At 33.3% G+C, this 13,402-nt stretch overlaps 1 protein-coding gene across 5 annotated transcripts in view; it reads left to right on the top strand.

The window, feature by feature from the left end:
- LOC149796089 (roundabout homolog 2-like) overlaps positions 1 to 13,402 on the top strand; it is a 354,790-nt gene that overhangs the window by 304,207 nt on the left and 37,181 nt on the right. For all 5 annotated transcript variants that reach the window (XR_016422486.1, XR_016422485.1, XM_089966000.1 and 2 more), the window contains exons 12-16: positions 5,242 to 5,392; positions 7,207 to 7,346; positions 8,861 to 9,095; positions 10,033 to 10,145; positions 11,266 to 11,437. Coding sequence is in view for 3 of the 5 variants with exons in the window: in XM_089966000.1 (XP_089822126.1) it covers positions 5,242 to 5,392; positions 7,207 to 7,346; positions 8,861 to 9,095; positions 10,033 to 10,145; positions 11,266 to 11,437 (811 nt within the window). In the remaining 2 variants the exon portion in view is untranslated. The remainder of the gene's footprint in view (positions 1 to 5,241; positions 5,393 to 7,206; positions 7,347 to 8,860; positions 9,096 to 10,032; positions 10,146 to 11,265; positions 11,438 to 13,402) is intronic.

Below are 13,402 nucleotides of genomic sequence, written 5' to 3'. Positions count from 1 at the left end.
TATGAGTCTATTCTTCCTTGATTCAGTTTATTCTTCCTTGATCCATGAATTTTATCCATGATCTGTGAGTTTATTCTTCCTTGATCCATGAATTTTATCCATGATCTATGAGTTTATTCTTCCTTAATCCATGATTTTCATGCACACAAAAATGTTGTTTATCATAAGACAAGAAAAACCCAGATAACAACCAATATTCTGTATATACTTGTGTTCAAGTATGTTCCAACTGCATTGACCCAGATCGTTAAGATCACATGATGTGCTGGCAGATCTGGGTCTGTTCAGTTTGCTAGTAGGGATCAGTAGAACAAGCCACATAGACCCTGATTACCAGCACATATACTTTAAAAGAATTTCAGAATCTTACATTTCCAACCATTGTAATTGTTCCTCACTTAAAAAATTTGGTGTCCACAAATAATGAAATCCATGGTAGATAGTATTTATAGGGTTAAACATGGAAAATTTTATATCAACACATAATACACAATACATGTATCTTTGGTGTCCAACATGGAAATTTTTTATTTTTATGCTTTTCCCAACTGAATTTCTGTTTTTGTGTAACACTTAAAAGCCCGTCTTTGATGTAATATGATTGATTGTCTTGGAACATTGTCAAATGGATTCTATTCCAGCTGCCAGATTGTCTTGGACCATTGTTAAATGGATTATATTCCAGTTGCCAAAAATCTGCCAGTGTATCTTTAAAAACCCAAATGTCTTGACTTTTCTCTGTCTTGAGAAGCTATTAATGCTTTAACAGAGTTCAAGTTTCTCTTTTTAAGGGAAATCTGAACCTTAATATAAATGATTTCATCATTAGATCCCTTGTGTATTGACTTTCACCCTGTAAGACATGTTTAGAATCCTTGTGTATTGATTTTCACCTTGTAAGACATATGTTTAGAATCCTAGTGTATTAACTTTCACCCTGTAAGACATATGTTTAGAATCCTGGTGTATTAACTTTCACCCTGTAAGACATATGTTCAGAATCCTAGTGTATTGACTTTCACCCTGTAAGACATATGTTTAGAATCCTAGTGTATTGACTTTCACCCTGTAAGACATATGTTTAGAATCCTGGTGTATTGACTTTTATCCTGTAAGACATATGTTTAGAATCCTAGTGTATTAACTTTCACCCTGTAAGACATATATTTAGAATCCTAGTGTATTAACTTTCACCCTGTAAGACATATATTTAGAATCCTAGTGTATTAACTTTCACCCTGTAAGACATATATTTAGAATCCTGGTGTATTGACTTTTATCCTGTAAGACATATGTTTAGAATCCTAGTGTATTAACTTTCACCCTGTAAGACATATATTTAGAATCCTGGTTTATTGACTTTTATCCTGTAAGACATGTTTAGAATCCTAGTGTATTAACTTTCACCCTGTAAGACATATATTTAGAATCTTAGTGTATTGACTTTCACCCTGAAGACATATGTTTAGAATCCTAGTGTATTAACTTTCACCCTGTAAGACATATGTTTAGAATCCTAGTGTATTAACTTTCACCCTGTAAGACATATATTTAGAATCCTAGTGTATTGACTTTCACCCTGTAAGACATATGTTTAGAATCCTAGTGTATTAACTTTCACGCTGTAAGACATATATTTAGAATCCTGGTGTTTTGACTTTTATCCTGTAAGACATGTTTAGAATCCTAGTGTATTGACCTTCACCCTGTAAGACATATGTTTAAATTCCTAGTGTATTGACTTTCACCCTGTAAGACATATGTTTAGAATCCTAGTGTATTGACTTTCATCCTGTACAGCATATGTTTAGAATCCTAGTTAACTGAATTTCATCCTGTAAGACATATGTTTAGATTCCTAGTGTATTGATTTTCATCTTGTAAGACATATGTTTAGAATCCTAGTGCAGTGACTTTCATCCTTAAAACATATGTTTAGAATCCTGGTGTATTGACTTTTATCCTGTAAGACATATGTTTAGAATCCTAGTTAACTGAATTTCATCCTGTAAGACATATGTTTAGATTCCTAGTGTATTGATTTTCATCTTGTAAGACATATGTTTAGAATCCTAGTGCAGTGACTTTCATCCTTAAAACATATGTTTAGAATCCTGGTGTATTGACTTTTATCCTGTAAGACATATGTTTAGAATCCTAGTGCATTGACTTTCATCCTTAAAACATATGTTTAGAATCCTGGTGTATTGACTTTCACCATGTAAGACATATGTTTAGAATCCTAGTGTATTGACTTTCATCCTGTACAGCATATGTTTAGAATCCTAGTTAACTGAATTTCATCCTGTAAGACATATGTTTAGATTCCTAGTGTATTGATTTTCATCTTGTAAGACATATGTTTAGAATCCTAGTGCAGTGACTTTCATCCTTAAAACATATGTTTAGAATCCTGGTGTATTGACTTTTATCCTGTAAGACATATGTTTAGAATCCTAGTTAACTGAATTTCATCCTGTAAGACATATGTTTAGATTCCTAGTGTATTGATTTTCATCTTGTAAGACATATGTTTAGAATCCTAGTGCAGTGACTTTCATCCTTAAAACATATGTTTAGAATCCTGGTGTATTGACTTTTATCCTGTAAGACATATGTTTAGAATCCTAGTGCATTGACTTTCATCCTTAAAACATATGTTTAGAATCCTGGTGTATTGACTTTCACCATGTAAGACATATGTTTAGAATCCTAGTGTATTGACTTTCATCCTGTACAGCATATGTTTAGAATCCTAGTTAACTGAATTTCATCCTGTAAGACATATGTTTAGATTCCTAGTGTATTGATTTTCATCTTGTAAGACATATGTTTAGAATCCTAGTGCAGTGACTTTCATCCTTAAAACATATGTTTAGAATCCTGGTGTATTGACTTTTATCCTGTAAGACATATGTTTAGAATCCTAGTGCATTGACTTTCATCCTTAAAATGTATGTTTAGAATCCTGGTGTATTGACTTTCACCCTGTAAGACATATGTTTAGATTCCAAGTGTATTGACTTTCATCCTGTAAGACATATGTTTAGAATCTTAGTGCATTGACTTCCACCCTGTAAGACGTATATTTAGAATCCTGGTATATTGACTTTTATCCTGTAAGACATTTAGAATCCTGGTGTATTGAATTTCATCTTGTAAGACATATGTTTAGAATCCTAGTGCATTGACTTTCATCCTTAAAACATATGTTTAGAATCCTGGTGTATTGACTTTCACCCTGTAAGACATATGTTTAGATTCCAAGTGTATTGACTTTCATCCTGCAAGACATATGTTTAGAATCTTAGTGCATTGACTTCCACCCTGTAAGACGTATATTTAGAATCCTGGTGTATTGATTTTATCCTGTAAGACATTTAGAATCCTAGTGTATTGAATTTCATCTTGTAAGACATATGTTTAGATTCCTAGTGCATTGACTTTCACCATGTAAGACATATGTTTAGAATCCTGGTGTATTGACTTTCATCTTGTAAGACTTGTTTAGAATCCTAATGCATTGACTTCACCCTGTAAGACAAATGTTTAGAATCCTAGTGTATTGACTTTCACCATGTAAGACATTTAGAATCCTAGTGTATTGAATTTCATCTTGTAAGACATATGTTTAGATTCCTAGTGCATTGACTTTCACCATGTAAGACATATGTTTAGAATCCTGGTGTATTGACTTTCATCTTGTAAGACTTGTTTAGAATCCTAATGCATTGACTTCACCCTGTAAGACAAATGTTTAGAATCCTAGTGTATTGACTTTCACCATGTAAGACATTTAGAATCCTAGTGTATTGAATTTCATCTTGTAAGACATATGTTTAGATTCCTAGTGCATTGACTTTCACCATGTAAGACATATATTTAGAATCCTGGTGTATTGACTTATATTCTGTAAGACATATGTTTAGAATCTTAGTGCATTGACTTCCACCCTGTAAGACGTATATTTAGAATCCTGGTGTATTGACTTTTATCCTGTAAGACATTTAGAATCCTGGTGTATTGAATTTCATCTTGTAAGACATATGTTTAGAATCCTAGTGCATTGACTTTCATCCTTGAAACATATGTTTAGAATCCTGGTGTATTGACTTTCACCCTGTAAGACATATGTTTAGATTCCAAGTGTATTGACTTTCATCCTGCAAGACATATGTTTAGAATCTTAGTGCATTGACTTCCACCCTGTAAGACGTATATTTAGAATCCTGGTGTATTGACTTTTATCCTGTAAGACATTTAGAATCCTAGTGTATTGAATTTCATCTTGTAAGACATATGTTTAGATTCCTAGTGCATTGACTTTCACCATGTAAGACATATGTTTAGAATCCTGGTGTACTGACTTTCATCTTGTAAGACTTGTTTAGAATCCTAATGCATTGACTTCACCCTGTAAGACAAATGTTTAGAATCCTAGTGTATTGACTTTCACCATGTAAGACATTTAGAATCCTAGTGTATTGAATTTCATCTTGTAAGACATATGTTTAGATTCCTAGTGCATTGACTTTCACCATGTAAGACATATATTTAGAATCCTGGTGTATTGACTTATATCCTGTAAGACATATGTTTAGAATCCTGGTGTATTGATTTTCATCCTGTAAGACTTGTTTAGAATCCTAATGCATTGACTTTCACCCTGTAAGAGACATTTTTTTATGTCAGCTTTATGGATATGTATGATGATGTGTCACCAAACAGAATCTTGGAAGTTTTGACAGAATTCAGTTTAAAGAAAAATTGTTGATGCCATATTTTTAAGGTTTTATACTTGTTACTTTTAAAAATAAAATATATTTGCTTTATGAATTAAAATATTTTTATCTTAAATCTTTCATCCTATAGTACTTGATATTTTGGAAGGTTTTATCTTAAAAAAGGGATTTGTGCAGTTCTTAAGTTTGTACTTCTAGGACTTTAATTTTAATTGGCACCATACAGCCTTTATTTTCCTGATGTGCCATTAAGCAATAAGAGTTATACATAGATACATGCACCCATGCACACATACACCCCCCCCCACAGACTGACTGACTGACACATACATGCATACCATACATACATACATAGATGCAAGCATACATACATGCATACTTGCATGTGCATGTACACACACACACACACGTAACTAGGAAACTTTAATCCTGTCCACTTTAAAAATTGAGTTTGTTAAATATTATTCCATTCATTGGTGACTTTTGCTTCATTCTTCAGACTTGGAAAGTATCATCAAACAACGTAAACACAGAGAGTTACACGGTACAGGAACTACAAATGAACACAACATATTTATTTGTTGTACGGGCAAAGAACAATCAAGGTCTTGGCCCTCCCAGTCCACCATCAGAACTTGTTCGCACTCTAGGTAAGTAAAGACTTTTAAAAAATGTGGTCATTGTACTCTTACTATCATTTAGAGACATACTTCTGTCAGAATAAATTGACAAATATTTAAAACCAAAATTTATTGAAGTAGGTAATTTTGAAATTGTTATACTGTTGTTGAAATATTTTGACAACAAATTTGTTAAGTTATATAGAAATCACTCATTAAAAAGTGTCTTAAATTGCTCTGCAATAAAATGTATTCAGGTAACGTTTAAGCATTGGGTTCCTTGTTTGTTGAATGAAAGATGCTTGACTCGTACTGTGTGAGAAACATATTGAACTGTATCATGATTGAATATAGTCTGTACATTTTTTTTGCTTTGACACATTAATTAATGGATGCTGTAAGGTTTTATTTTTAACACTATTGGTCATAGACCAGAAGAGCTTATGGGGTGGTCACTTTATCAGTTAGCACAAATTTTTCATCGTTACTCATCCTAAACTAACTTGAGGTTTGCGTTGAAACTTTTTAATCTTATGTTAGTGTTGCTCATAGATAGAATGGTACTGCTCAGATGTTGAACATGACTACCAAAATGGCCATCTTGAAAATTTTTGTTACTGCTCCTACTCTTGAATGGATGATCATATTAACATAAGGACTTGTTATAAGTCTAGTTTGTCCTCAGTGAAAATGCTGCAAATCTGATATCCAAAATGGTCACCATGACAGCCATCTTGAAAATCTTGTTATTGCTATTCCTCCATAATGGATGGTCATATCAACATGGGATTTTTGCTTAATGACTTGTTATGATGTCTAGCTGGTCCTAAAAAACTAGTGCAAATATGACATCCAATATGGCCACTATGGAAACCATCTTGAAAATCTTATTATCACAACTCTACTTGAACATAGTCATTTTAATGAGGGGTTTTCACCAGAAGATTTCCAGGTGGTCTTAAATGAAAATTGTCCTGATCTGATGTCCAATATTTCTGCAGCAGGCATTTTTAAAATTCTTGCGATTGCCACTACTGAAAGGAAAGTCATATGTTGAAAATATTGTTATCTCTACTCCTTTCGAGTGGATGGCAATATCAACATCGAGTTGTCACCAGTAGACTTATTGTTATACCTGGTTGTTCTAAATGAAAATGGTGCCATTTGTACTTCCAATATGGCCACCATAATGACTGTCTTAAAAGTCATGTTGTCACTACTCCTCTGAATGGATGATGATTGTGACAGGGTTTTCATCAGATCCATGTTGTCACTACTCCTCTGAATGGATGATGATTATGACAGGATTTTCATCAGACCTATGTTGTCACTAGTCCTCTGAATGGATGATGATTATGACAGAGGGTTTTCATCAGATCCATGTTGTCACTACTCCTCTGAATGGATGATGATTATGACAGAGGATTTTCATCAGATCCATGTTGTCACCAGTCCTCTGAATGGATGATGATTATGACAGAGGGTTTTCATCAGATCCTAAATGAAAATGGTGTCAGGTGTACATCTAATATGGCTGCTATGATGACTGTCTTAAATATCTTGTCACTACTCCCAATGAATAGATGATTTGAGATTTTCACCAAAAGTTTTTAATGACCTCAACTTTTGTCCTAAATAAAAATGGTGCCATGCAGACCTTCAATATGTGTACCACAGCAGCTGAAGAACATTAGAGTCACTTAAAAAGGAAGAAATGGTCTTATCTTGATTTCATGACATTGTTTTCACCCAGTAGAGCGTCAGTCCTTTCAAGGGTCTCTTGTTTTTCTTTAAAATTTTCTATGACATGCAAAGTAATATTCATATTTCTGTCACCGAAACAGCAACTCGTGACCAGCATACATTTCATCACTCACGTGTTGACCTCCCACGACAAGAGATAGAGGCCAGGCTACAGGGAACAGTTATAGAAATTGTAGAGGGGGAGGCAGTCAATTCCAGTGCCATAAAAATAGAGTGGAGGGTAAGAATTAAGGAATAACCTATACCCGTCAGGCCTTGCATGTTCCAGAGTATTGTTACTAAGTTATAATATAGAGTGGAGAGTGTTTATAAGGAAATAAGCTATACCCATCAAGTCTCACCTGTTTCACATTAATGATACTTTGTTGTAAAATTATATAGTTACAGTGTTACAAGTAAAAGTAGAAGTTTTTTAAGCTGGCTGTCAGCGGCTAATGAGAAGACTGGGTGCAGTTTTGACAAATCAGCTGCTAACGAGAACACATCAGTCAACTATTTATGACATTACATCTATTCTGAATTGTGTTCACAATGTTCTAAATTATATTCTGTGTTAAGTATTGTGTTTAGTGTTCTGTGTTAAGTATTGTCTTTACAGTGGCCTAAATTGTCTTTAGTGTCATAAATTTTGTATAGTATTCTGAATTGTGTTCACAATGTTCTAAATTATATTCTGTGTTAAGTATTGTCTTTATAGTGGCCTAAATTGTCTTTAGTGTCATAAATTTTGTATAGTATTCTGAATTGTGTTCACAGTGTTCTAAATTATATTCTGTGTTAAGTATTGTGTTTAGTGTTCTGTGTTAAGTATTGTCTTTACAGTGGTCTAAATTGTGTTTAGTGTCATAAATTTTGTCCACTATTCTGAATTGTGTTCATTGTTATGATTTGTATTAACTTTGTTCTGAATTGTATTCAGTATTCTAAATTGTTTTCATTGGTATGAGTTTTATTCTCATTGTTCTGAATCGTGTTCAATATTCTAAATTGTGCACACATTGTTTGGAATTCCATTTAGTGTTCTATTCTGCTCAGATACAATACTTTCATGGCAACTCAAGAATTGCCAATCTTCATATTTACTGCATATAAGGAACCTTTCGAAGATCATAAAGTGTCATCATTGTGTCACTGCTATGTCATTGTTGCTAGTAATCCTAATCATAAAGTGTCATAATTGTGTCACTGCTATGTCATTGTTGCTAGTAATCCTAATCATAAAGTGTCATCATTGTGTCACTGCTATGTTATTGTTGCTAGTAATCTTAATCATATAGTGTCATCACTGCTATGTCATTGTTGCTAGTAATCCTAATCTTATAGTATCATAGTTGTGTCATTGTTGCTAGTAATCCTAATCATAAAGTGTCATCACTGTGTCACTGCTATGTCATTGTTGCTAGTAATCCTAATCATAAAGTGCCATCATTGTGCATTTGTTGCTAGAAATCCTAATCTTATAGTATCATAATTGTGTCATTGTTGCTAGTAATCATAATCATAAAGTGTCATCACTGTGTCACTGCTATGTCATTGTTGCTAGTAATCATAATCATAAAGTGACATCACTGTGTCATTGCTATGTCATTGTTGCTAGTAATCATAATCATAAAGTGACATCACTGTGTCATTGCTATGTCATTGTTGCTAGTAATCCTAATCATAAAGTGTCTGTTAACATAATCTTTCATGTAGTTGTAATAGTTTATACTGTCTGGTCTAATTTACTCACAGATTTTAAAAGGCCAAGATATCGTTGATGGGTTCTATGTTCGCTACAAGCACATTTTGGACATTCGACACAAACAGTATGGAGAGATGAAGATTGAGAGGGTCCCGTATTCCCAAACGTCATACACGATAACCGGTCTGAGTGGTTACAACTGGTATGAGATGTGTGTCATGGCATATTGCCAAAACGTGCAGTCTCGCTGTAGCAACCCACTGAAAGTACAGACAGAAGAATCGGGTAAGGTTTGACAGGGCTGCATTCATTTACCTATTTGCATGAAATCACAGCAATGAGAGATGCAATTTTATTAAATTGCATGACACTCTGATATTCCATGTATGTTGAATGAATAACACTTATTATTAGGATGGAGGGTTTGAAATTTGCAAATCAGTTGTTTGTTTATGAAACTTTCTAGTTACTGAAATTTAAAAAATGAATAAATAAAATGCTTTGACATACTACATTTTTGATATACCAGCTGTTCAAAATACTGTATACACAGACAGCAAAATACAGTATATACTGATTTGGTTAGGAATTTTATATGGCCTTCACATGCACTATTACTTGAATTTTTAGGCACTGGTACTTGATGTTATTACATAGAATGATATTATTCTGGAAGTTATTGCACAGAATGCTGTTTTATTGGAAATTATGACACAATGATTTTTTATAGGCAGTTATGACAAAAATAATGTGATATTGGAAATTATGACACAGAATGAAGTTTTATTGGAAATTACGAAACAGAAAGATGTTTTATTGGGAATTAGGACACATAATGATTTTTATTGGAAGAACAAAGTAAAAGATGTAAAATTTTATATGGGTCCTTTGCTTGATCGATATTATATGCTCTGTTCTGGAGTTGAAACTAATTAATGTTACTGACAGACTTTTTTTCTACTCTTTATTGTTCCAATTATCACTCTTAAACCATGGCAACAAAAAGGTTCAAGATTGATGTTCCAACAAACCTATAATTAGCAGATAATGTAAATATTGAGTACACCAATTAATTTTAACTTCGTTTTTTTGTTGTTGTCAGAAGTCATGAATAGAAATTTTGTGTTGTCATCTGTTAATCAATTTTGAAATACAGCATTTTCAGAAAATAGTGTAAAGTTGTTAAACATTTTGACAGAAATGTATCACTAAATTATTTCAGTTTTCTCTGAGCCTCCAGATGGTATCAGTATTCATAAGCAGGGTGACACAGGGCTAAGTCTGGAGTGGAAGGCACCAAACAATGGTCCTCCTGGAGACATTCTTAGTTATAAGGTAACACTCTAATGTTTATGTTAAATGGTCCTAATGGGACATTCATTAGTATAAATTGACACTAAAGTTAATGTTACATGGTCCTAGTGGGAACATCCTTGGTTGTAAAGTAACACTCTAAAGTTAATATTACATGGTCCTAGTGGGGACATTCTTAAATAACACTCTAAGGTCAATGTTACATGGTCCTAGTGGGAACATCCTTGGTTGTAAAGTAACACTCTAAAGTTAATATTATGTGGTCCTTGTGGGGACATCCTTAGCTATAAATTGACACTCTAAAGTTAATGTGACATGGTCCCAGTGAGGATATTCTTAGTTATAAAGTAACACTCTAAAGTTAATGTGACATGGTCCCAGTGAGGACATTCTTAGTTATAAAGTAACACTCTAAAGTTAATGTGACATGGTCCCAGTGAGGACATTCTTAGTTATAAAGTAACACTCTAAAGTTAATGTGACATGGTCCCAGTGAGGACATTCTTAGTTATAAAGTAATACTCTAAAGTTAATGTGACATGGTCCCAGTGAGGACATTCTTAGTTATAAAGTAACACTCTAAAGTTAATGTGACATGGTCCCAGTGAGGACATTCTTAGTTATAAAGTAACACTCTAAAGTTAATGTGACATGATCCCAGTGAGGACATTCTTAGTTATAAAGTAACACTCTAAAATTAAGATTGGATGGTTCTAGTCAGGACAGTCTTAGCTTTAAAGTATGACTCCATTTTTTCATCTTTCTGTTTTTTTCTTTTTCACTATTTCACCTATACTCATGAAACTTGGCATGTGGAGACATCTAAAAAATAATAACTCAGCCATACTAAAACTAGATGATTGTAACCTAATTTGCATGCTTGAATGGCTTTTGTTTTTTTCAGCTATCTGTTTGTTACACCCTCAGTATTTTGGACTCTTTCACCTACAGGTGAAGACTGTTATTTTTGTTTATTTCAAAGAGAGTTATCCAACCATACTAAAAGTAGGTCCTTTTGACCTAATCTTCAGGCATGAGTGACTTATGTCTTTTTCCTCAGTACCAGCCTGAAAATTGTCAGCTCTTGAAGTGAGCTTCTTTTTGGTGAGTAAATTCCTGTTTGCACATTGTTTTGTTTCAGATTCATTGTTTTAGTGAAGACGGTGCTCATAACTGCAGTAAAACAGTGAATGGCACAGTTCTGCAGACAACCATTAGTGATCTAGAAGCTGGAAAGCGTTACAGGATCAAAATGGCTGCTACAACCAAAACAGGGATGGGACAGTACAGCCACACTTACATGTATATTGTTGGTAAGCTAAGCAACCCTTCATATCAGTCAATGATATTTTATGGTCAGGGTCTTTCATTTACCATTTTACCATTTAAAAAAAACTATTACACCATACAAAGCAATTATACAGTAGAAAACCATTATACCACACAAAACTGTTATGCCATACAAAGCCATTATACAACAGGAACCATATACAATTGTTTTACCATACAAAGCATTATACCATACAAAGCATTATAAAATACAAAACATTATAATATACAAAGCCATTATACCATACAAAACTGTTGTACCATGCAAAACCATTATACCATAGAAAATTGTTATACCATGCAAAACCATTATACCATACAAAACTGTTATACCATGCAAAACCATTATACCATACAAAGCTGTTATACCATGCAAAACCATTATTCCATGCAAAATTGTTATACCATGCAAAACCATTATTCCATACAAAATTGTTATACCATGCAAAACCATTATACCATACAAAACTGTTATACCATGCAAAACCATTATACCATACAAAATTGTTATACCATACAAAGCCATTATACCATACAAAACTGATGTACCATGCAAAACCATTATACCATACAAAACTGTTATACCATGCAAAACCATTATTCCATACAAAATTGTTATACCATGCAAAACCATTATGCCATACAAAATTGTTACACCATACTAAGCCACTATACCATACAAAACTGTTATACCATACAAAACTGGTATACCATGCAAAACCATTATTCCATACAAAACTGTTATACCATTCAAAACCATTATACCATGCAAAATTGTTATACCATGCAAAGCCATTATACCATACAAAACTGTTATACCATGCAAAACCATTATTCCATACAAAATTGTTATACCATGCAAAACCATTATGCCATACAAAATTGTTATACCATACAAAGCCACTATACCATACAAAACTGTTATACCATACAAAACTGTTATACCATGCAAAACCATTATTCCATACAAAACTGTTATACCATTCAAAACCATTATACCATGCAAAATTGTTATACCATGCAATGCCATTATACCATACAAAACTGTTATACCATGCAAAACCATTATACCACATGTGTCAAACTCAAGGCCCACGGGCCACATCAGGCCCGGCGTACAATTATATCCGGCCCGAGAGAGAATTTTAGGCAAAAATATTTTTTAATGGCCCTGCGATATAAAGTGCAAATCAAATTCCCTAATTAGCAGCCTTGCCAAGCATCCAGCTCTGACAAATTGGCATAAGAGCGAAAATGGGTATGCCAATGATTTTTTATTATTAAAACTTTTTTCTGTTTTAATTTATATTAATGTTTAAAAAAGGTTTAATTTTCCGCTTATTGAATGTTTATCCTGTTTGGCCAGCAACCTTACGTGTGATTTGAGTTTTGGCCCGCTGAGCGATTGAATTTGACACCCCTGCATTATACCATACAAAACTGTTATACCATACAAAGCCATTATTCCATACAAAACTGTTATACCATGCAAAACCATTATACCATACAAAATTGTTATACCATGCAAAACCATTATACCATACAAAATTGTTATACCATGCAAAGCCATTATACCATACAAAACTGTTATACCATGCAAAACCATTATTCCATACAAAATTGTTATACCATACAAAGCCATTATACCATACAAAAGTGTTACACCATGCAAAACCATTATACCATACAAAACTGTTATGCCATGCAAAACCATTATGCATCACAAAATTGTTATACCATACAAAGCCACTATGCCATACAAAACTGTCATACCATACAAAACTGTTATACCATGCAAAACCATTATTCCATACAAAACTGTTATACCATTCAAAACCATTATACCATGCAAAATTGTTATACCATACAAAGCCATTATACCATACAAAACTGTTATACCATGCAAAACCATTATTCCATACAAAACTGTGCACCATGCAAAACCATTA

The sequence above is a fragment of the Sinohyriopsis cumingii genome, chromosome 7 (assembly GCF_028554795.1).
Source record: "Sinohyriopsis cumingii isolate HCF-2022 chromosome 7, ASM2855479v2, whole genome shotgun sequence".
NCBI lineage: Eukaryota > Metazoa > Mollusca > Bivalvia > Unionida > Unionidae > Sinohyriopsis > Sinohyriopsis cumingii.
The sequence above is the reverse complement of the archived record's forward strand: the minus strand, read 5'-3'. Positions and strand labels throughout refer to the sequence as shown.